Here is a 25,095-nt window from a genome sequence, read left to right as displayed (position 1 = left end):
TTTTCTAATCGTCGAAGGGGGTGAACCGGGACCCCGCTGACTGTGATCAACGAAGTATTTTTTTTCTTTAATTTTTTTTTTTCTTTGCTGTGATATTCAACGATCTCGCTCGAAAGGACGTTCTAACGACGCGTAGGGAAGCGGAGACTCTCTCAGGACGCTGATCATGATTAGTTGAGATCGATCGATCGACTCTGGTATCGGTATCGCTGGACCCCGGGTGTTTGGTGCGAAACGTACAAACAAAATGACGAAACGGTCGTGGGTATGCGTTTTGTTCGCGTGTCTGGCGATCCACGGAGCGAGATCCTCCTCCAACGTGTCCGAGATCCCTGCGCAGGATCTCCTCGCGAACGAACGATCGAGGACCGTGTCGGACGCGGAGAGAATTCTGGACAGGAACTGGACCACGCTGTCGGAGGCGTTGGATATTTTCAATGTGCGCCATCTTGCCAGCAATTGGACAGACGGGGGATGTCCCGGCGAGGGACGATGTCCTGTCGAGGGACAATGCGCCAAAGACGTGACCAGGTACATCGAGGGACTGAAGAGGAACGAAGGATGGGCTCTGAAAGGTACGTCGAATTTTTTCCAATCGATTCGAATTATGGGGTCCCGCGAAATGAAATTTCTGCGAGTTTAACTATCGGCTGCTTTCGAAAACGATTCCGTTGATCGATTTGATACGAGCAGCTTGAGGTAGCTTTCTATAGTGACATTGTAGACCAACGTGGGGCACAAGAGGTAGCTAAGAATGTTATTAGAAAAGATACCGTAATGAATAAGATCTGAGCAAACATAAGTTGACTAGATGATGATGTTGAAACCGAAGTGACAGTGGCCGTCAAAATGTTAAGAGAAGATTAGATCAATTAGTGTTCGAGTAAAGATAATGAAGTATAATTATTGAATATCCTACGAAGCGTTTGAAACTGAGCGTGTTCATCGTGCACGGAACGGGATATTTGCTCTTACGCGCCGAGTATACGGCGTTTTACGACACAAATGACGTTTCTTTACAAGTTTTCCTTCGCAAACTCGATCCAAGTAGGGTAATTGTTCCAGTAATCCGACGGTTAACGAGAAATAAATCGAAACAATCGTTTTTACCGCTTTTCACTGGATTGCAATGTCAAAGGTATTCCAGTGAGTGAAAAAAACGCGCTAAAAATGTCGTTATCGGTGATGTTTGCGAATTGCAAGGCCACCCATTGTCCGCGAGTGGTCGAACGTGTTTTCAACGATCCGTAGGTATTTTAGACTTGTGAAATCGGTATATCGATCAGTGATTCTAGACTGTGGCGTCGATTAACATAGAAAACGCTGGGAAATGTGAACGTACCGTCCAATGATTATAAACATAGGTAAAAATCGTTGAACATCCGTCCGACGACTGGTATAACGGGGAGCAAAAAAGCTGTCGCGAGGTCATGGAATATGGCGAGAGGCTTCCAATTGGTAGAATCACACCGACTCGGCCACATTCTACTAATTGGGTGTCGCCCGTGATCCACCAATCGGAGGATTTTACGCCTCGCGACAGCTTTCTTTTTTACTTCCCGTTGTACAAGGAAGACTCGTCCGGAACCAGTCATCGACATAGACTTTAAATAAATATGTCTATTTTAACCCACAGTTACGTGTTCAATTTCGAACAAAATAAGGACCAATGACTCAAAGTTCAAGTCGATCTCAACGGACTCAAAACTGCTCGATTCGAAGAAAAATACTCGAACGGGTCACCCCGTCTATTCGCACGCGAGTTACATAACTTATAAAAGGAAGTAGTCTACATTATCGTTTTAGTATTTTCACGCCTGCTATTAACTTTTTATAGCCTTTTTTTTAAGTATTGTAGACTATAAATACGTATAATTAATGCCTAAAAAAGTCGCTGGTACGACGAACTGAAAGGTCTCCAACCTATGTTTCTCTCACGGTATATTCATTTTTTTTATAACTGGACACTCGATAGATTTAACTCGCTTTTGATAAACGGAGTTTACGTTGCACTTTACACGGAGTCGAATCTTCGTTTCCCGTTGCGAAACGACCGCATCGCGACTCGGACTGAAATTTCTTATACCAATAGAAAGTACACGGTATAGCGCGTAGGAACGGATGTAATTGTCGGCGCTGCTAGCAGCTAACGCCGTGATTTCGTAGGACTTAAACGGTAACGTTTCCAGACCACCCGAAATAAAAGTCGAACGCGCCTTTTCCTGCACCGTCCTGTGTCGTAACAGTTAAATTAACCAAACTAGTTACCGACAACTAGATCGACTTGTCGTTCGAAAGAAATTTCACCTCCATCATTTAGATTCGTTTCGAATGAATTTGGTTATCAGAGACGAATAGCCACATTACGCGTGCAATGGAGTTTGAGTTGGACTTAAGTAGAAAGAGCAGTTAATTTAGTACAAAAACCTTTGCGTGTTCTGGTAGAAATTGAAGAAGGTAAACGGTTCGCGACGGTGGTTTCCGGCGGAGGAGCAGCGATAATTCGCTTTCGTCTGGAAAGAAATCGAGAGTCGAGGCGTGTCGCGACTCAGCTGGCCGGTAACGTCTAAAACATCTGTCTTTCCCATGGAGAGTCGGTCTCGGTTTGCTCACTTTCATCGCGAAATTTCACTTTTCGTGACCCGAGGTGCACGGACGCACGCGACTCGTCGCTTTCGACGCTCCGACGCTTCGACGCCCCCGGTCAATGCCGCTTTTCAGCGAGTTTTCGAAAGTTTTTCACGGTCGTTCAGGTTAACCGACCGAACAAACCGAACGATCATCGGTCGAATGACCCATAATACTCTCTGAACTTTAACGAACGTCTCGGAGTAAACAGAGAGGATCGTGATTAGGCAAACGAGGAAGCTAAGAAGTATCGTATGTGTGTCAGTGGGAAAAAGAAAGTATTGTGGGAAGATCTGAACTCGAGTGTGAACGAACGTAAAATTATCGTGCGAGTTGGATGGGCACGTGGGTGCTTCTAGGGTCGCACGAGCTGAGCAATGAAAGTGAAAGAGGCTGCTGGAAAAAGTGTAGGATTTATTCAAATGTTCCTGGTCTATTAACAGAGAAATTTAGAGAAAACTGGCTTTCGTAAACTTTGGCGAATGTAAACAATCTCCGCGAGATTCGAGAATCCCCATCCCTAGGGGCGATACGAATGAATTATTAATTACGGTATCATTCTCGAAACCAGTATTCCATTACCGTTCTCCTTGGTCTCGTTTTGCAGAATAGATTTGTTGCATCATCGAAGTATATTTTTATTGCGGATAGTTGGACAAACTATGGCGAACGAAGATGGTCCAAAGAAAGATTGCTCAGTTTGAAATGTTCAACCTATTGAAACTCGGCTTTTATTTAAAGAAAATTCTGATCACCTGCCGTTGTTCCCTTTTCGAAAGGAGCGTCGTAGCAGATGGAATGTAGGTGAAAGGGCCAAGTGGGTCAGGGTTGTTCCTTCGTCTTTGTGCGTCTCAAGGAACGAAGACAAGTGCTTACACGGGGATGAGGACGATCGACGACCGATAAATTAACGTACTCCGATGACTAACTCTCCGTAATAAGTGGAAGATAAATGCAACGAGTAACTTCAATACTAGGACGCCGTAGCTCTGTAATTTTGCCCATGTCGAAGGTAATAATCAATGTGTATTACGTCTCGTATCCCGAAATGGACTTGTGCGAATAAATACTGTCTCGAAAATGTTCTCAAGATAGACGGACCTCTAGCACTAACCACACGTTATTCTATTATGCGAACACACTTTTGTCTCGTGAATAGTTTCTGTAAAAGACGTTTTGTTCCGTTCGAAAGAGTTTCAGAGCCAACGAGGAAGCGGAATGCTTTACCAAAGTCCAGCCGCCACCCTGTATCGCTCCTCAGAATGTTTGCCTCTCTGAATTCTCCGACGTATTTTTTCCAAACAGAAAAAGAAGCCTTCTTGCGCAAGTTGTTTCGTATCGAAGCATTTTGACGGTCGGTTCTCGAATAACATAGACATTGAAATGTTAATCGCGAGTCCAATACATTTTTCCGCGTCTATGACGAAACCGTCGACAGTATAACCTGCCCTAGTGAAATAGTCGAGTCGATAAACGGTAAGGTTCGACCGAAAACTAGGCGCAAACTGGTTTTTTCACTCGGTACTTTGCGACGTGTCCCGTTACAAGGAAGAACGCGAAGTCCTGCGATCGACAAGTGTCGACTTTTCGTCGCTGGATCATTTCGAGACGATACGGAACTTTGCTTGTAAATCTCCAAGCAACAAGTTACAAAAATAATCACGGAGCGATCAGTCGCGGGTGGATGCTTCCGCCATCGGACTGTCCAACGACCGGAAGTCGATGGTACGTTCCTAACTCCGTGCAGCGTGTACGCCCCTTTGCGCAAATCTAATGACCAGACAATTTTGAAAGGAACAAAGTGGGTGGATCCATAGAAAGCGTTTCGCGTAAAATTTTTTTTCAACGTTCAATTATCGTCCAACGTTTATGATTTCCGGTGAGAACCCGCGTCCGGACTGGCTCTCCCCAATTTCCAAGCCGGAAAATCCGCCGCGACTTTCTCTACCCGTCGAGCGGCACGCGCTCCATTATCGTCGCAGGAAGTTCAAATTTGCAGAATCGCGCGGGGAAAGGTGAACAGGCGACATTAGCAACATTACCGTTATGACATTTGAAACGCGGCTCGCGGTGCCCGCCAATTATGGGAAGCGTTCGCCATTCACGATTCGTCGATCTTCGACTTCCGGATTTTCACCTGGTCTACCGAACCGGACGCGTCCAACGCATTCTGACCCATTTCTCCGATGAAAATTCCACTCTATCGTGGACTTTTATACGACCAGTGACGAGTAAACGGTTTGTTTATCCAGTCGTTTGACAAATCTTACCGAAAAGTAGTACACTTGACCGTAAAAAGAAACACTTTCGCTTCCACATTCCTGTTTCGGGACTGAAATCATACCAACAAGGCTCTCGGAACGGACAGGCCGGCTCAAACTTGTCGTTCGTCGAGGCTTTATGGCAGCGCTGCTAACGCGACAAATTGTGCAACGATACACTTTTAACCCTTTGCGCTCCGAGAACGGAGCTACGTTGCTAACGGTGCAAACGGAACAGTAGCATCAACAGTCATTTTTTATGCAGCAATTATCATTGCACGAAAAATGTGTGTTACGTGGCTCCTGTTGCAGCCAACAGTTTTTTACGGTATCGTGGTACTTTTTCCTGATTACGTTCCACTGATTACTATCCGCTATTATAAAACCCATGTTTGAATTTTTCCTGCTCGCAAGTTTGATCATATAACGCCTCTTTTTCGTCGTTCTGGCACGTTCAATTTACCAACGGATATTTCTTCAATTTATCTCCATGCTTCGTTTTCTTACAGGTTTCTTTCGATACGAGATTCTTGGATTCTTCCACGTCTTTAGAACGCGTTCATTGTTTCGCTTTTTCCGATTCCCATAGCTCTTCCTTTCCCTGGCCCCTCGACAGAATTACAGCGTCCATCTTGTTACTCGTGCCGATACGACGGAGACGTTATTAACACTAGATTTACGGGCATTGATTTAACTTGGAAAAGATACTTTTTATTTGCAACGTAACGAGAAAGACGATGAGAATGTTTTTGCGTGTGAAGACCCAAAATAAATTGCGGTTTTTATTTACAAAGTACCGATTGTTCCGAAACATTGGGATAAATTATTTAATTTATCGACGAACTTAGGAATGAATACAAAATTGTTGCACGTTTGAATTTTGTTTCCTGTTATACCACGAATTGCACCACGTCCTGCAGTTTTATTTGGAACCATTGATAGACGTTTTATCGTTCGACACGTTTCTCTTAATGTCTTTCGAGTTAACACTAGATTTACAGGTATCGATCACATGTATATTGATACCTTTCATGTTGACGATTACCTTACAATACGATTTTTTTTTTAATTAGATAATGTATTCATGCCAAATTCAACGTAAGTTGTTAAAAAATAATATTTACGCGTTCTGCAATTTCAAATATGAAATTAAACATCCGTCAAATTAAAAAGCTCTTTGAACCTTTCGATACAAAGGGTTGCAGTCCAGAAACGTATGGATCGAAGATTGTTTCGGGGAGCGTGATCGATGATCGACGGTTCGAGTCGCGTTTCCGCGAGCTTCGAGGTGCCCCCGCGCTGCGTTAGAAAGTTTGAGGAAGAGGAGCGCGAGGGAACACGAGCGAGGCAGAGAAACCGCGGCAATTATTGAAATTGCGTCACTGGGAATATCCCCGTTCCCGGAGAGAAATGATTACGTGGAAGCCGGGCTTGCGAGCGCAACTTTCACGTAACGCGGGACTTTTCTTGGGCAAGCTGATCCTTTATCTTTCTTTCTTTTTTTCGTGGGTGACATAACGCATTGCCAGCCAGAACGCTTAGGCAAACCCCAGCTTCCTAGTTCGCCCGGAGCACGCCGCTCACGATCTGCCATTTCTCCGGCGAGAACGTTTCTTGCGCGACGGCTTTCGACCGGCTAAGGTGAAACGTTCGATCCTACAGGGTGTCCCCGTTCGACTCGTAACGAAATCCACGGGGATCCAGTACGTCACGCGGGTTTTGAAAGAGCTTGTACAGTTCGTTTCGCTTAGAACGCGAGCAACCGACTATATTGGCTCTTTTCTCCTGGCTGACTCGCGTTCCGCGCGATTGTTATGTAAGCAAATATTCCCTTATGTACTTTCTACATGTTTCGCCTTCGAACAGGTTTTTCCATCGACGTAAACTCGCGCGCGTGTCCCAAACTCGTATTCCATTTCGTCGGAGGACTTCCGTTCTTAACTCGAAGATCGATCGAAGTAGGAACGCCGCGCGAACCGAGTCTAATCATAATGATTTATGTCCGGCGCGAGTATAAATTATACGATGCGTAGAAAGCGCCTGTGTTGCGTCTTGCGCAACAGCCCAAATACATTCCGATTCGATCATATCGATAACCAACGTCGAGACACGATTCTAGAGAAAAGTATTCCACTAGTCTCTGTTACTTTCTCCCAATTTACAATCTTGAAATCTGTATGGTTTCAAAATTCGATTGGACCATTTTCTGCAACAATACTTTGTTTCGCGTTTAAAGTAGCTTCTGCACCTTTCCATTACGCAATACACTGTTCAATTCCATGCATCGTACTTTCTTTATTCGCGCAACAAGAGTGTAATGATTATGATAGCAAGAAGTTGTATTTAGTTTGTACCACCTGTTACCGAACAGTAAAATGTCTATATCTTTGTGGGGAATCGAATAATATATATTAGAAAAATTGCAATTGCAATGCGAGGATGGTCTGTTTGTAACGCCGGATCGAGGACGAAACGAAACCTTTAATTGATTGTGCTTGCTAAATCGACCGATATCAATTGGGAAATGCGAGGGAATGCAACCGAACGACATTTTCGCCGAGTGGATCGCCCATTACGGGACAGCCTCGAAACGTATAGATTGTCGCAACCATTGTGATCGACGTTAGAACGACGAGTTGGGCGTTTCACTTTTCGTTCACTTTGTGCGTTATGATTTTTCTGTACCTTTTACGGGAGTCGCGTAACGCGCGGTTACGCAACGCGTCGAGTGGCATCGTCGAGTCACGGTTTCACCGATTTCTGCTGCATCATCCGCGCTCCGTGCCTATTAATACGTCCCCATTCGCGGAAGAAAAATGACGAATCGATTACAGAACCTTCGGGTGTAATGAAACACGGTATCCTTACCCAAGCTATAATCGGCGAAGGGAACACGTCCGAAGGACGCTTGGGATCCATCTTTCCCCGGCCCGGTGTTCGAAACACGTCTATCCATTAATATTCCTACGCGAAAGAGAGACTTTCTCTTTCCAAATTACTTTCCCCGCGGAGCGTGCCATTTAGCACGATCGGTTCCAAGCAAACGATCGATCGTTTTGTCACGGTCAACGATCGACGATACCGCCGTCGAAGGAAACCAGTCGCTCGGAACCGACCGCGAGAGAGGCAGACCCGAAATTAACCTACTTTTCTTCGCGTCTCTGTTTTTATCAATTATCCACTTAGCATCGTCTGTAGTGCAAGGCGGTACAAGGCTGGCAACGTTCCGGGCATCCAAGATGGCGGACGAAAATCTGTCTTAAACGACCGGTTCGACGATTCAAATGTCAAGGGTGCCCGTATCTCGGTGATCGTTGGGAATCAGATTCGCTTGGCGGCTAAAAAATGATGGCAAGCTAACAATTAATCTGATTTTTCCATGTTAAACGTTACGATACGCGTGATTACCGTAACGGCGATTTGCGAATTCACGAGCAATCGTAGGAGCGGTGGCCACGCGTGAACAAAGCGTCGGGGCAGCGAACCGAGGCTAAGTTTTTCTTTTAGCAACGCTTATTGCGATAACCCTTGAACTTTGCCTAGGCAGCCTCGACCATGAGTGCCACGCTCCAGCCAGGAGGCCTCCTTGCAAACCGGTCGCGGCTCCTTGAACGCCATCGAATTCGTTTCCCACTTTCTTTCGCGAGAAGAAAAATTCGTCTCGTCCGCGACCAGCGCGCATTCAATGCCACGGGATCCGGCCATTGATTCTTTCGTTTTCCTTGAAAGGAGGACGTCCAGTTCGACGAAATCTGGAGGTGAACCACTCCGTCTCAAAACACATCCATGTTCGTTAGAAAGGCTGAGGAATAATCAGAAAATCCGAAAGCTAAATTCTAGGGCCTCCTTAGCTATCTTGTCGAGACAAAAGTAACGCAACGTGTAATGACGCTCGTTCGACGATCGGTGTTTCGTAACCAAATCCTTAATCAACATTGTAATCACAATACGCCGGTACCGCTACGTACCGATCTTGTCTTATAAAATTAGAAAGGTTTCTGGAATGCGATAGTTAACGAGCAATACGCAACATTACTCAGTGTTTTGCAGATTTCACTTACGTTCGCGACCCCGACGAATGAAAATCACAGAAAAGGTCTTGGAAGAGGAAAGATCGCGAGCTTAGCTCTTCTATAAACTAGACTATCTAATAGTAATTAATGTTTCCACGAATTGGTACGTTTATCCGATTGCTGAGGCTCGCGAGAAAACGTACTATCAAGCGCGTTTGTGAATGAAACCCAGTAGGAATAGATTACAACAGGGAAACGACACACGGAGTCACGCACGGAGATCGAACTTGACTCTGACGCCCCCGACTCGTGCCAAATAACGTAACGAGTTCGCAGATGTTCATTGTTATTATAATTTCGCGCACGATTCGGTTGCTTCCGCGCGAACGGAATCGACAATGAACCGGGAACGTCGAGACCAACGATTCGTGTGACTGCTCCAATTAGTTTGCAACAAATACCAGTCGATATCGTAGACTCTTTTCTTGCAAAATTGACCCGCCTAAGTCGACGGACTGTTAATTACGATCGATGGCCTACTTCGTCGCACTTTCTCTCGTTCATTTTCGTTTCGTCGATGAAATTTCAACGAAAGCAAACCGCCCGTCCACGTTCGATATCTCGCGTGGGCGTCGCAAAGGAAACACGGTAATTTCACGATACGCGTCGGGCAATTTTCCATTTGTGCAATCGAGATTTCATTCACCACAATTTCAAATGAAAGACACACCGTTCAATCATCGGTGTCGCAAGCTGCGCAACAACGCCCTCGTTTGCACTTTCATAACAGACGTTTATCCCGCGAAGGATAATACATAATTTTCATTACCAACGGATTACGACACCCGATAGAGACTGGCTTTATCCAGGCGGTTCGCTAATAAGACTTTCTATCCGAGAAGAAAGTAATATTATCTAATCATCGTCTTGGCGGCGTTCAGGTTTCCACAGGTATATACGTGTTGCAGCTTAATCACGGATAAATTGCGGTTACCGGATAAATTCGCAACGTCATCGCGCGAAACAGACCGAGGTTTTCATCCAACTATTTCGTAATCGGTTTCCATCGGTCGTTTCGCCCGGCCTCCGTAATCGGCTGAAATTTCTCTCGATCGCCTCGATCTTTGAGCGTCGGATCGTTTCGTGGAACCGACCAGCTCCGATTCGAAAACGGTTCTTGACCTTGCATCGACACGATGCGCTTCGGTTCACGAATCGGACAACGCGAACTTTTTCGCGGGTTCGTTAAACCCGTTCCAATATTCCGATCTCTGCTTTCGACTTGAACGTTTCGTTAGACGACTCTCTAACCCTTTGCACTCCTGTCTGGAGCGTGACTTGACATCCTCCTTTCTCATTTTTTCAAGTTCCAACCAATAGAATTCAATTTAATTCTCCTGCATTCCGAAAGAAAGCATAAGGTTTGTGCAGTTTGCTCGAACAGAGAAATACCTGAAGGAAGAAGGGAAATCAATCATTTTTTTGCGAGACAAGTTTCAAGAGATACGATACACTTGAAAATTACAAAATACAACGTCAGTGTAAATTAAGCAGATATTTAATTGAAAATGCTGCTGGTAACAAAATTGAAATATAATTTGGAGCGCAAAGGGTTAAAATGCACTCTCGATAATTGTTGATTATTTTTTTCTCAGCGGACGACGCCTCGGGCAGGTACGGCAACGGTTTCTACTGGGGGAACTCTTACTACGTCGGATCGTCCACCGAGTGCGTTTACATCAACGAGGATTATGGCAGGCGGACGAAGGAGACGCTTCGAGACGCCTCGATGGAGGAGCTGGACGAATTCAGCTCGGAACCGCGTCGAAGAAACACCGGTCTCAGCGAGAACGATCTATGGGCGGAGACGAGATCGGCGAAACCGCCGTACAAATTGGGATTCTACATGATGACGATCTCGATAAACGTCTCTGTGCCACGCGCGGTAATCGATCAGAACTCTTACAACTTTCTACGGTCGCGTCTTCGTCGAGAATAATCTGTTAACGTTAAATTACAGACGAGAACGATTTACCTTGGAGTGTGTCTGCCGTTTTCGTGTTCCGCCTCCGACGTGTCCATGATAACGAAGTTCGCCTCTGGTTCGCTCGCGGCGAAACACTCGTCGATCGACACGGTTCGGGACCAGCACGACATGTACAACATGTACGAGGACCCAGTCTTCTGGATTCTATTGTACGTTCTAAAATGCCATTTAAAATCAGATTCATCGTTATACATCGGGCAGGGTTGGGCTGTACACTCTGTTAATCAAAAACCCAGAGTTTGCCCAACCCTGTTCGATCGACCAGAGACGAGACAACTTGTATTCACGAATAAAGATTGTAGACTCGTTCCGTGAACTAGCTTGAACAAATAAAACGTTAAGTTGGTTTACGAACAAAATTCGCGAATAAAGTTTGCCCGACTCTGCGGTCGATCATTCGCAAATAAGAAATGTTGACGTTTCAGCGGAGTGACCGCGGCGGTTTTCGTTTTGATGGCTATTGGGACCGGATACGACGTCTACGTAACGAGAAAACACACGCGCAGGAACATGATTTACGATCTGGAAAGGCACGCGAAGCTCGAGCAATTGGCGGGCAGAAGTCAAAAGCCACTAAGCGGTAAGACTTCCGCGCAAAGTTCACGCCACGAACTTTCGCGATTCCCCGCCAACGACGTTCGATCCCCCTCCCGAAATCAAAAGGGTCGACTAACACTTACAGACAATCACAGGGCAAGGACAGGAGCAGAGACAGTGACACAGTTTTATTATTATATTCCGCAGCTTTTCAAGGTAAGGTCTACCTTCCTGTTCCAGCGGCTGAAGCAATCATCAACGGTCAAGCTCGATCACTGGCGGTTAATAACAACAACGATCACGAAGGTAGCCTACGGTCGGCTAGTCCGGAAGTGCACAAATTCAGTAAGCAGATCGGACTTGGACCGCGCGAGAATCGCTGAAAAATATTAGAATTCAATGTTCCATAACATTGTTAATATTTGGCTCCTCGAACAGAATAGAGAGTTCACTTGCTGTGTGGAACTTTGAATTTTACCATTTTACAGCAGCTCCCGAGCGATCCTGATCCTAATCCTAATGGCCAGGGACTATAACTGGAAGCAAAATGAAAGATACAAATAGCGTGAATCTGTTCGTAGGCGTTGTCGAGGAATTGTTGCTGTCTTTTTCGGTTCGTACCAACGTGAAGATCATCTGCGATAGCAAGGTCGGTGGGGACACCATCAGTACGATTCACGGTCTGAGGGCGATATCGATGACCTGGGTGATACTGGGCCACACCTGTATCACGGCGTTCAAGTACTCCGATAATATGGAGTACCGGAAGGTCGTGGAGAGGAAGTTCCTCTTCCAGACGATCTCGAACGGAGCGTTCAGCGTCGACACGTTCTTCTTCATGGGCGGGCTGCTCGTCAGCTTCCTCTACTTCAGAACGAACGCGAAAGGGGACCTGAAGACGCTCACGCAGGGCACGCGGGGCTTCGCCTCCGGCAGCCTAAAGTTCATCGGGCTGATTCTCTACCGATTTTTCAGGCTCACGGCCCCGTACATGTTCGTGCTGGGCGTCGTTCAGATCGCGATGAAATGGTTCCACTCGAACTCCGTGTTCGAGCCACCCACCGCCGATCATTACAACTGTCCCAATTATTGGTGGAGGAATTTGCTTTATATCAATACGTTGTTCCCGGTCGAGCAAATGGTGAGTCTCGTGCAATGATCTCTTCATCTTCGTTCGTTAGAACAGGCGCTCAACGTCTGGTCCCCGTTTCAGTGCATGATTTGGAGCTGGTACGTCGCCGATGATACTCAATTTTACGTGGTCGGTGCCGTGATATTGATACTGGCAACGAATCATTTCAAGATCGCGACGTTCGCGTTGTGCACGTTGCTGCTCAGTTCCTGGCTAACGACTGGTTACATCGCCCTGGCGAACAACCATATGCCAAGCTCCGACGATCCATTGGCGCTCTTCGATAAAATTTACGACAAACCGTGGACCAGGCTGGGCCCTTACCTCATAGGCATGTCGATGGGATACTTTCTCTTCAAAACCGATTGCAAAGTGAAAATGTCCAAGGTAGGTCGAAAATTACGTTACTCTTCGTCGAGTCTTCATATTCGATACTTTTCAGACGACGGTTTGCGTGGGCTGGCTTCTCTCTTCGGCGGGTCTTTTGAGTTTACTGTACGGCTTGTACGAAGCAGAGCTCAGCCCCATAATGGCGGCCACGTATTCCTCGTTAAGTCACAGCATCTGGGCCCTTGGATTATCGTGGATCGTGATTGCATGTAGCACCGGCTACGGGGGTAAATATTTAGTCGGAAATATAACGTATTCGACCAATTCTGGAGGCCAAAATAAGACGAAAATCAAGAACACTAATTTATCGATGGAATCTTCGTTAAAAAGTTATTAGCGTTTAAAGTTCCGCCAGTACTGAATTTTTTTCTCGAAAATGCGCAAGATTTCGGGGGTACGTGTATTCACCAAAAATGGTTGCAATCGACCCCCGCAACTAAAAATAATTTTTCCAAAACGATATGAAATTTTTATTCACCATCGAAAAATTTCACACCTTCTCAAATTTTTTTCTCGAAAATGCGCAAGATTTCGGGGGTATGTGTATTCACCAAAAATGGTTGTAATCGACCCCCGCGACCGAAAATAATTTTTCCAAAACGATATGAAATTTTTATTCACCATCGAAAAATTTCACACCTTCTCGAATTTTTTTCTCGAAAATGAGTAGGATTTCGGGGGTATGTCTATTGACCAAAAATGATTGTAATTAACCCCTGCATCTAAAAATAATTTTTCCAGAACGATTTGAAAATTTTTTTTTCACCGAAAAATTTGTCTACTTTCATGAATTTTTTTCTCGAAAATGCAAAGGATTTCGAGGGTATGTGTGTCCACCAAAAATTATTGTAATTGATTCCTGCATCTAAAAATAATTTTTTTAGAACGTTTTAAAATTTTTTTTTTCACCGAAAAATTTAAGCACTTGCTGAATTTTTTTCTCGAAACCAGTTAGGAATTCGAGGGTATGTCTATTCACCAAAAGTGATTGTAATCGACCTCCGGAAGTAAACATAATTTTTTTAGAACGATTTGAAATTTTTATTCTCCATCGAAAAATTTCACACCTTCCCGAATTTTTTCCTAGAAAATGAGTAGGATTTCTGGGGTATGTCTATTGACAAAAAATGATTGTAATTAACCCCTGCATCTAAAAATAATATTTTTGGAACGATTCGAAATATTTTATTTTCGCCGAAAAAATTTAAGGGAAACAGGTCAACGTATGGTCAGACATTAGATTTTCGGTAAAGAATTTTTTTCTCGAAAATGGTTAGGATTTCGAGGGTATGTCTATTAACCAAAAATGGTTGCAATTGACCCCCGCAACCGAAAATAATTTTTCCAGAACGATTTGAAATTTTTGGATTTAATTGTTAATAACTTTTTAACGAAGCCTCCATCGACAAATTGGTATTCTTGATTTTCGTCTTATTTTAGCCTCGAGAATCTCCCATTAAAATTTTTCCCAAGTTTTGGAAATTTTTCAAATCGCGGGAATAACGAATTTAAATATTTACAGGATACGTCAACAGTATTCTGTCAGCACCAATCCTGTATCCGGTTAGCCGAATAACGTATTGCGCTTATTTGATACACCCGCTCGTGATTCGATTAACAGCATTGAACTTGGACTCGCCGTTTCACTTAGGAAAATACACTATGGTTCGTCTATATAACGATAAAGACGCCTCAGTCTTTTGTTACCGTGCTTGTAGAACAATCCAATAACGCAAAATACGCATTTCAGATGATCACATTCCTTGGACAACTGGTTCTATCCTACTTGTTATCGTTCGTCATATCGTTGTCCTTCGAGGCTCCAATAGTGAGCATGTTAAAGATACTATCTCCAAAAAAACGAAAACGCATACAATGAGGCAGTAACACAGCTGTTAAGCAGAACACACGTCTCGTCAAGTTATTTATATACGTCTTTATTGTATGTAACTGATGTAAAAAAAAATCATGAATCAATGAGAGAACATTGAAACATTACAAACATGGTGTAAGAGTCGCGTGAATTGTTGCATTGTTGCAAAAACATGTAGTCTTAACTTTTCTATGTATTGTTACTTATAAAATAAATTATTTGTCTTTGTACGTTTCCATACTCTAGTCCCGCAAAAAAAAAAAATACTTCCTTGTTTACCTTCGCGTGTAACGTATACAAACTAAATGGAGATATATTTTATTAAAACTTTCGCTTTGAAAAAATGGACTGTTCAAACGATCGCTGATAACTCTCAATGCCCGTAATATAGGAGAGTAACGTGTACAAAAATAATGTGTTTCAAAGACCACCCTCCGTTGCAACCTCTGTATCAATTTCAACGTAATAGGGACCTTGAACTACAAATTCTTTAAACTTTTGCATTGTACTTGCATCGAATATATCTTGTTCGGCTTTGGATAATTGTTTAACAACTTCGTATTTAGCTTCCTTGCATTCCTTGAAGCTTTCGATGTTTCTATCCAATAAGAATTCTATAAGGCCCGGATAAGTGGATATATATTCTTGGCCCCACACTTGCGAAGCTACAACCGCTAATACTTCTAAACACGCTTGTCTAATATCTGCGAACGGTTGTCTACACAACGCTACAATCATATCCAGCGGATCGTCGCAAAGAGAATCGAACCAAGACTTTGTCAACGACAAAATTCTGTTATCCTGCTCCGCTTGTGGTACATCAAGTATAAGTGCTAAACTGTTTAGTCCACGAATACGTAACGCTGTAGGCATTTTCTGTATAACCTCGGCAATCTTTTTTAACGCGCACAGCATTGCTTCTCCCAAAGCTTGCAAAGCATATTTACCGTCTACGGTTGTAGAAACGTGTCCCAACGTATCTAACGCGACGCCAAGTATAGCTTGATCTCCGCTCTCTATCACTTCGAACAACGCGGACACTACGACTGGATATTTTGAAAAAATTTCATTGGGCCAGTGACGCGCGACGTTACCAAAAAATTTCATCAAACCGGGAATCAACAGATTCGACAATGGATTTTCATTCGCTTGCGCTATCTTTTGAACCAGTTTTCTCAACACATCCTGCTGCTCTAAGTAACTCAATCCTTCTTCAGTTAACGCTAATCGAGTTAAAATTTCTAACGTGTTTACCTGAAGCAATATATCATTGTTCTCAAGAACCTCGAACAAACTATTCAAAAATCCTGATTGAACGGACGCCTCTAAACCTTCTTTCGAAGCTTTCGCTATGTCCACGACAACTTCGTACACGCGAAAAGTAATAGTGTCATTCTTCGCTAATAATCTAGCAAAACTTCTTAGCAGTTCACCTTTATATATAATATGCAACCCACTTACATTTTTTCCAATTTCTTTCATTATAGACATAGCACACTCAGCTACCATCACATTATCATCCGCAATTTTATTTACTACGGCGACAAGTAAATTAACATCTGTGAGCAATAAAGACACCTTCTCCGGATTGGACGCAATAGACAGAATTTCATGCAGTATAACTGATCTAACTATGGCATCTGGATGAGTTATCAGTTGAGACAATTGTGTTGCATATCTTTCATAGACCTCTGCAGGTTCTAACAGAGTTAATAAAGTCTTCAAAATATCGCACACCTGATCTATATATTCTCTGCAAGAGGAAAAATCAATAATTGCTTAATTTTACAGTATTAATCCTGTACTAAACCGATTAATACGATAATGAATCAACCACATAGAAAGCGTGAACAATAGTAAGAAATTTATCGTTTGTAATTTACTCGAAAACTTTAATTCACTTATATATTGTCTTAAAACGCACTATTTATCAAGATACTTTACAGTTAAGTCGGCGTATTTTAATGTTTTTACAGAATTAGCGTTGTCACGATACCTGTCGTTCGAGGTTAACTGCGTAAATAATTGGCCAAAGTCCAAATTACGGGAGACCTGCTCGGATTCTCTGTTATTTAAACTTCCCAACTTAATTTTAATCTCTGACAATATATCTTCCTTCTCTTTGATAGAATCTAGCTCGCCAAGACGAACTATTCTTAACTGTAACCACTCTGCCATGGCCGGCGTACTGACATTACTTTTACGTTTACGAGTTATGTTGTTGGAGCAATACACTGCTATGCCACCAGATGGCAGACCAGTACCCAGAAGAAATTGCCCCGCCACTTACGTACGATCTGGTACAAAAACCAGTGGCCAATTGAACTACTAAAATCGATAAAATTAGCAAACATAGAAAATTCTTTCTTTTTTTTACATGATGTACGGATGAAACTATTTTAAATTCGTACCAGATCGTACGTAAGTGGAGGGGCAATTTCTTCTAAGCACCGGTCTGCCTTCTGCTAACACTATGTCAGAGTACCAACTTAAAACAAAAACCAACTTCTTATTTTTTCCGGGAGAAAGAAAATTTACTAACCGACGAGATTATTAACGGATATAATCTATCATGTAGTTTTTCAGGATTGGAATCTAAGAAATATATAATTAATCTAATACTCTGACATAGCATAGTCAATAACAAATTGTATAGCAGAAACAATGAAATTTATGATGTTCTGACCCTATTATGGTTAATCTGTTATTGCCCATAGATATCGTATCAACAATGTATGGTAGAAATTGTCATGGAAAATCTATGATGAAAAGAAAACTAATGGACTGATAAATATACTACCTTTGATAACACATTTTGGGAAATGAAAGGGTATCTCGAAGTAATTAACATTAGCTTTAGGCTCCAATAAACCTACATCCGCCACTGATCAAAATACAAAAATGTTGTAATTATTTGTAACTATGATCCTTTACTTTCACCGAAAAAATACCTTACCCCATCGTACGAGAATTCGTTTAATAAATTCTTATGAAAAATTAATATTAAAGTGCACTCACGCTAAATTGACAACTAATGAAACGAAACATTGAAGCTGGTAACATTAAACGCGTACTCAAGCAGCGAATACTTACTATTACTCTATAGTGAATATACAAAGACTTGTGGTAAAAAAATCATTTTGAGAATACTTAAAGATTAATTTACTTATAATTAAAAAAAAAAAAATGGAAAAATATAACTCTGTGATGCAACGAATTAGCACTTAGGCAAATTTGTAATCTTGTTTGAGAAATAAAAAGCGTTATGTTGTTGAAGCATTCGTGGCTTTCTAGGGGTCAATGAGCTTTTGTGTTTTTACTTGACCGAAGATCTTCACGAACCGTGTAAATTCTTTCGTCAGTACGTTTTTGCACGACGGAAACGTCGTTTCTATATGGTTGTGTTTTGAGTTGTTACTCTTTCGATTGACAAAAGGTAATAAGCATCGAATGCTCGTAATGACAAATTGCACTGATTAGCGAGAGCTCTTGTAACCGTGCACAATTTCTAGTTGTATATACAATTTACAAACTCGAACATTACTATGATTGCATGCATCCCGTATCTTTATATTACCTTATCAGGTCATCCAGTGATATCTGTCTACTATGTCCCATTGTATATCGTACGCGCACAGGATTTTGAACTACAAAATAGCTTTCAAAGAAACATACTTTTTTCTACGTCTACAGGGATATTCGTTTCGATAAATTTATACATAAACATTTCAAAGTTGCGTTCTTTTAGCAGGAATTTTTTCGGTAATTTTGTATTGCGAATTACTTCATAATTAAACAAACCAGCAGCCATCGAATTATGTATTTCAATAGATAAAAAGGAAACAAAGAACATTGTATTAAATTTCATCAATTTTATTTTGTAGAATTGTCTATTGAGAAATGGAAGTAGATTTGGGTCCAAATGATCCTGAGATACGATTATCACAGTTTCTTTATGTTGGGAAGGAATATCCGGATTATCATCCTGGCAACTGGTTTGTTCACAACTATTTTTTAGCTAAAAATGTCCCATCCATAGAGGAACTAGCTGAGAATACAGAAAAGCAGTTATTGCCAGTTGAAATAATCACAAAGGTAATTCTATTGTGACTAATGAGAACAATTATGTATAAAGTGTACATAATATTTTTACAGGCATTTGAAAGCAACCTTGTTCCAAATTCAGAAACATTAGTATTTGCTCTCGCCGTTTGCTGCAGGCAAATGAAAAGTGAACAATTACGACACGCAGCCTATGCAGCTGTGAACAAAATCTGTGCATCACCTCCGCATTTTCTTTTGTTTATAAAATTTGTTTCGCAAATAAGCAAGCAAAAAGAGCTTAATGCGACTGGTAGTTCAAAACATGGTTGGGGCAAGGGTCTAAGAAAAGCTGTGAATTATTGGTACTTATCAAAAACTCCGATGGAATTAGCAAAATGCGTTACAAAATACAGAGGCAGATATGGTTGGAAGCATAAAGATATTTTAAAGTTATCACATCCTGTACCCAAAAATCCTGGTACTTATTTTATCATAATGTAACCAATGGATGAATAATCACCATTACCGATCTAATAATTTAATTTAAACAGAGACAGAAGTGGTCCTCAAGTATGTAATACATGGTTTGGAAGAAATAAAAAAAACATATGGGGAAGATTCTAGATTTGCAGAGATAGTAGAATACATTGAACGTATCGAAGATTTCAAACATTGTAAGGATCAACTTCAAGCGGCACATCTTTTGGAAGAACGTGAATTAACATTAGATCATGTACCTGGACATTTACTGAAGTCTGAAGAGGTAAAAGAAAATAAAAAATCCTCTGTATTCTTGTATCCGATATATCTCATACATAAGTTTACTTTTATCTTTAGGTCTGGAACGCATTGATACCATCTATGGATTTAATCACGCTTTTAAACAATCTACAAAGAATTCATAATTTCGAATTACTAACGCCAAACTCTTTAATAGTTTCGAAAATAATCGAGCAAATTACGAACGTATCATATATTATCCGCGACAAGATTCACCCAGCTTTGGTATTAGTAACAGTAAGGAATTATGAAAACTGTGGAAAGTAAGTAGCAACTACGGAATAAAACAATAAATAGTTGTTAACGTCATTTAACGCGTCACGTTTTTGAAGGCCATTAACGTACGTAAAAAGGAAAGTCAAAGAACAAGCTGACAAGAAACAGTTGATTCTACCAATTCCAATTAAACCAAATTCTAAAATTATCGTTGCTCTCTATAAAATGTTAAACGTTTCATTCTTTGTGAGTATAAGTATCCCTTGCACAACGTTATTCTTGCCCCACCGAGATATCGCTTGATACATATTTTACAGCACATTCAACCGACTGGCTTACGTTACTTCGTGACAATCGACATGAATAAAGTAATGCTAGGAAAACAGACTTGGCGCGGTGGTAACGTGAATGGTGCAGAAGCAGGATGCTTAATTGCACTTTCGCTTCTTCGTAGCGAGAAGAACGTCACCATCGCGACGTTTAAAAACATTGGAATTCATATGGTAAACATTGATAAAACGGCTTCTTTTAGCCAGGCTATGAGAAGATTACAACAGATGCCTGTTGGGAACGTTAATTTGGGTAAACCAATGTCGTGGGCTGCTAATCAGAAAATGAAATACGATGTATTCATTAACGTTGTAGATCAAATATATGAAAAGTTTGATACTTCCGAAGAAGCACTTCAGAAATACAAAACGGCGCTTACGCTTCCAAATACAAAGTGAGTCTTTCAAAACTGTTCTCGGTAAACGGCCGTTAACAACATATTTTAATTGTTTATCTATTTTCAGGTTAATAAACTGTGCTGTATGTTTTCATTCGACCTACCATAAGGAAAAGCGTGATAATAGTATTTTAACAATCAATGGTTTCGACGCTAGCGTTCCTGTAGTTATACAGGCCTTCGCAAAGTCTTTGTTTTAATCCCTTCTTCGGCAAGCATACAAATTAATCAATTATGCAACATAATTATTAAATCATTTCAACGGCATCATCAATTTAGAAATACTTTGGAATACTTAGGGTATTACGATCAGACTTCTAAAGAATAGTATTCGATAATCTACGAATGCTGCTAGTCTGATACTTATACAGTAGTCAGGGCATGCAATAGCTAAACAAAATAACACGAAGTACTTTAAAATTAGGTCTAATATCACACTAAATACAAAATTTTGATGCATTTATAATTATAGTAGTTCGTGCCCGTTGATATTAAAACGAAAGGAATTATCGTTAAACGGTCCTATTAATACCAATTGACAACACATTCAGTTTTAGTACAAAGTCATATATCCGTGAGAAGTTATTTAGATTCCCTTCTTTTTTTATTTAAGTTTTATCGTAACGAGAGAAATACTTTTTTGGCACTTAATGATTGTTCGTTACTAACTCCCACTAAGATAATTGTAATTATCTTCTATAAATACTAACACAGCATTATCAATAATATTTACTGCATGCTTTAACATTTAGAACGAGCTGTGTAACATCGAATAATGATTTAATTCGTGTTTTATAGGGTGGTCCAATGAATTTTGTAAATATTTATTTAAATGGATAACACACGAATCCAAGTACGTCAATAACCAAGAAGTAAATGAATGTGATAAATCTGTGATCGATCGTTTGATTAGACAAATGGAAACATTTTCAAGTAACATGGACCACTTTGGATCGCTTGGAAACAAATGCACGTTTACTAATTTATCTATTTTTTTCGTTTTACAAAATCGGTTGCGCAGCTAAATGAAAATTTAGGATAAGACTGCATATTAGATACAAGTAAGTATCTAAAGTAACTTAAGGTGCATTTTTAACTAATGGTAAAAGATACTTCTACTGTAATATCATTGCCTGCTTATTTCCACTGGTTGGCGGTAAAGCTTTTCTCGAATATCTTTAATAAGATATAATAGATTTAATATGATTTCGTAGACAATATATTTCCGACACGGGTGCGCTTCTGGCGATTCGAATAAGAATTAGAAGATAAAAAAAAAAAATAAAAAAAATGAAACGTTGAAAAATTTCTTACTGTGATATGCATTTAGTCCCAAAGAATATAGACTTACATTAGTATAATTTTACTGTTATATTTCATATTTGCCATATCCAAAGTAAATGCGACAAATACTAAATACACTACTGATATAATACTGTGATACGAAGTACATTGTTATTGTTCAAACTAGTTGAAAGGATAAGTAAACGTGGCCAGAGGCCCACCGCGTGTCCGCTTCATTTTTTGATTAGTATCTACACCTATTAGCGCAACGATTTTTTTCATTAAAAAACACAACAGTATCCAGAGATACCTCTGACTCTATCTCGATCCTCGAATTACCATTATCAAAAAACCCTTCGGTTTCCAAAGTAAGAAGCAAGCTCTACTTAAGATACGCCGCTAAAAAGTAACAGCGTGGATGAATTCTCAGGTCTGACAAACGTTTAAATTAAGTGCTTAATGTTCACGTGTTCTTTGCAGCCTGTCCGGTAATTCGCGGATCGATATCGATCGAATATTAGTTTTAATACATACATATACGTATAAATGTAAAATACAACGGCGTTTTCGTTTCACGAAAGAAAATGGAAGAGCGAAATTTGAACGGAACTGCGTGTCGTGGTATGGAAAAATATTGAATATTACGTACGCGCGTTACGAAAAATATATACTCGTTGAAAATAAAATAAAAAATGAAAATAAAAAATTCAGGAAAAGGTACCTTTGTTTCGAAGGAAAGTTAAACGTGTATTCTCGTTTGTTTTGTTGTTCTTTGCAATTTACCGTGTAATCTTTAATCTTATTTGCGTGACACATTGTAGAAATTTTAAATGTTATCGAACGTAATAGCATTTTTTTAAAGAAACTTTTCTTGGTTATTTGATAAAAAAAAAGAATGTTAAAAAGTTTGTTTTCGAAAAAATATTTTACAAGTTGCGTATGTATTTGCTACTTTACTCGTTGAGAGTAATAGAACGTATGTTATATGTATCTACATTTATAGCTTATCGTATTCGTTAATATCGCATGCAGTAGCATAATATATCGGTGTCCCATTTGTGATAGCCGTGCTTTCGATCATTTTTTTAAAATATTGAAGAAGAATTGATTCGTTTCGAGGAGACATTGTTTTCTCAAGTATGTAATTTCAAAGTTTCAAGATCATCGATGGGGCACCCTGTACATGCATTTATCTAACGATCGAAGAGAAACATTTAATTATGCCTATATCATCACTGTCGTTTTTCAACTGCCACATTTTATGCTTTAAATTCGATAATTTTTCATTGGCTTAGCAACGGTACTATATCTGTAAAACTTGTATCAATCGTTGTATTGTATTTTAAAATCATGATAACTGATGTTTTAAGTTATAAAGCTTTTTATTTCACGAAACTTTAAAATATCAATCTTTACTCGATATTATAACCTGTTCGATGGAATTGCATAGAAATCGATCAAGATTTCTTTTCGATCGTGTCGCATAAACCCGGGCATGATCATTATCTATTGTAAGAATACGTCCGATTTGTTAAGAAAAGTGGTAAAAAAAAATGGGATAACTACTAAGATGCAAAAACAGCAGAAGCTGCCTGAATAGAAACGCGTACTTTTACGCTTTCGTTTCAAAGTCCATTAATTTCAGGTTATGCTACTCTGTCCAATGAAACGAGAGCAAGTAGCTGAATGTGTTCATATTAGTTAAAAAAAAAAAAACAGATGGAATAAAATTAACCGTAAAGAAAAATGAAAGTCGGAAATAAAGAAATAATTCGTAATATAACGAGAACTAAGGTATACTATACAAAGTTCATGTTAGACTTAATGCGAATTAGGAACGATCCAAAACCAAGACATTTCATTTCGATCAGAAAGCACAAAAAGTCTATCTTATAAATGTGTATTCGAATGAACAATATTTTACATATGATATATTGATTATCGAAGTCGTTGAGTATGTACGAGTACGATAACAATATATTCCTTAGGATTAATGAAATAAAAAAAAAAAAGAGAAAAAAGGAATAGGTTATTGTAACCACATTTTTAGTGCAACTTTTGTGGAAAGAATGCTCAACGTCCATCGCGTATAAATATCTCGAAGCAATGCCGAAAAGAAGATGTTAAATTTGAACGTAGAAAACATAATGAATTACTTCGTGCTTGTTCTTAATATCAAAGGGGATTCGCAATGAAGTTGCACTAATTATGCTTGCGAAAGAAATTGAATTTTTTAACTCACAATTCCGTATAGAACGCCTTACTTTTTCGGCCTCCCTTTATCATAACGAGGATCAAGGTACATATTCGAATCAAAGATGGGACCCGGAACAAAATACCTCGGTTACGAGATCCCTTAAAAACACTGTAAAATTAAAAAAAAACATTTTCGTTTACTTCTATTTATCTACTTGTTTCGACAACGATAATTGTCACGTTCGAAAAGGAACAAAATTATGTATATAGAAATCGGTGCCCTGAAAAGGAGATGCGCCATTTTTTGCTCTATGTAATTGCGAATAGTATTACTGACTTTATCTTGTTTCGAAAGGCGTTACTTTTTATATTGTAAACGTTCAAAAATGTACGCCCACGAAAAGTAATGGCGCGTATGAAAAATTTCCAACAAAAATGAATTCCGCTCTGAAAGAATGGTTGTTAATGGGATTCTCACATTATTTTTGTACCGTGAGTGAAAATGTAGTGACTGGATCGCTTTGAGCAAAGAAAGGAATATCGGAAATTTTGTATTACTATTATTGCGTCTGTTAATATTATATTTCGACAAGATAGACACAATAAACAATTAATGACGAACTTTACCGCCAAAAGCTACGAAAGTTCCACTATTCTCCCGCCATTACTGATTCTCCCGCCAATACAGATTCTTCCGTTAATACAGATTCTTCCACCACCATAGATACTCCCGCGAACACAGATTTTCTTACCATCAGGTTCTTCACTAATTAAGTGCTTAGCCTAAGCAGCCTAGGGCCTAGTCGTCCCTTGTCCTGACTTCGTATAATAGGCATAGAGAGGGAAATTCTTCTGCGCCTGAGCAGAACAGAAAAGTAGGGGGAGTCATGAGTCATTCGTGATCCACCAATTCGCCACCTATGATATAAAAAGTAATTAATTCTATCTAAACATTTTCAACCGTTTT

At 40.4% G+C, this 25,095-nt stretch overlaps 3 protein-coding genes across 5 annotated transcripts; 2 read left to right on the top strand and 1 right to left on the bottom strand.

Annotated features, from left to right (window-relative positions):
- The first annotated feature begins 247 nt into the window (after positions 1-247).
- LOC122398320 (nose resistant to fluoxetine protein 6) lies at positions 248-14,947 on the top strand. Its single transcript, XM_043398056.1, has 10 exons — positions 248-575; positions 10,558-10,847; positions 10,923-11,098; positions 11,375-11,529; positions 11,694-11,831; positions 12,068-12,627; positions 12,700-13,005; positions 13,061-13,235; positions 14,531-14,673; positions 14,759-14,947. The coding sequence occupies exons 1-10, from the start codon at positions 248-250 to the stop codon at positions 14,885-14,887; spliced, it is 2,400 nt and encodes a 799-aa protein (XP_043253991.1). The 3' UTR covers positions 14,888-14,947.
- Positions 14,948-14,999: 52 nt separating this feature from the next.
- Positions 15,000-17,363, bottom strand: LOC122398323 (26S proteasome non-ATPase regulatory subunit 5). The gene is made up of 3 exons (XM_043398060.1): positions 17,293-17,363; positions 16,878-17,209; positions 15,000-16,634 (listed from the first exon to the last, which is right to left on the bottom strand). Exons 2-3 carry the CDS (start codon positions 17,057-17,059, stop codon positions 15,302-15,304), a joined length of 1,515 nt encoding a protein of 504 aa, XP_043253995.1. The 5' UTR covers positions 17,060-17,209; positions 17,293-17,363; the 3' UTR covers positions 15,000-15,301.
- Positions 17,364-17,959: 596 nt separating this feature from the next.
- On the top strand, positions 17,960-24,652 carry LOC122398286 (60 kDa SS-A/Ro ribonucleoprotein-like). Of its 3 annotated transcripts, none has more exons than XM_043398003.1 (8): positions 17,960-18,007; positions 18,766-18,976; positions 19,037-19,403; positions 19,477-19,688; positions 19,763-19,968; positions 20,038-20,167; positions 20,239-20,645; positions 20,716-24,652. In XM_043398003.1, the coding sequence occupies exons 2-8, from the start codon at positions 18,782-18,784 to the stop codon at positions 20,846-20,848; spliced, it is 1,650 nt and encodes a 549-aa protein (XP_043253938.1). In that variant the 5' UTR covers positions 17,960-18,007; positions 18,766-18,781; the 3' UTR covers positions 20,849-24,652. The 3 variants fall into 3 exon arrangements, with proteins under 3 accessions (XP_043253938.1, XP_043253937.1, XP_043253939.1); XM_043398002.1 differs by lacking the exon at positions 17,960-18,007 and adding an exon at positions 18,207-18,317; XM_043398004.1 differs by lacking the exon at positions 17,960-18,007 and adding an exon at positions 18,556-18,643.
- Positions 24,653-25,095: the final 443 nt, after the last annotated feature.

The sequence above is a fragment of the Colletes gigas genome, unplaced genomic scaffold, assembly GCF_013123115.1.
Source record: "Colletes gigas isolate AHSC1104 unplaced genomic scaffold, ASM1312311v1 Colletes_gigas_Sc00011, whole genome shotgun sequence".
Classification (NCBI taxonomy): domain Eukaryota; kingdom Metazoa; phylum Arthropoda; class Insecta; order Hymenoptera; family Colletidae; genus Colletes; species Colletes gigas.
This window is presented reverse-complemented; position numbering and strand designations above follow the sequence as displayed.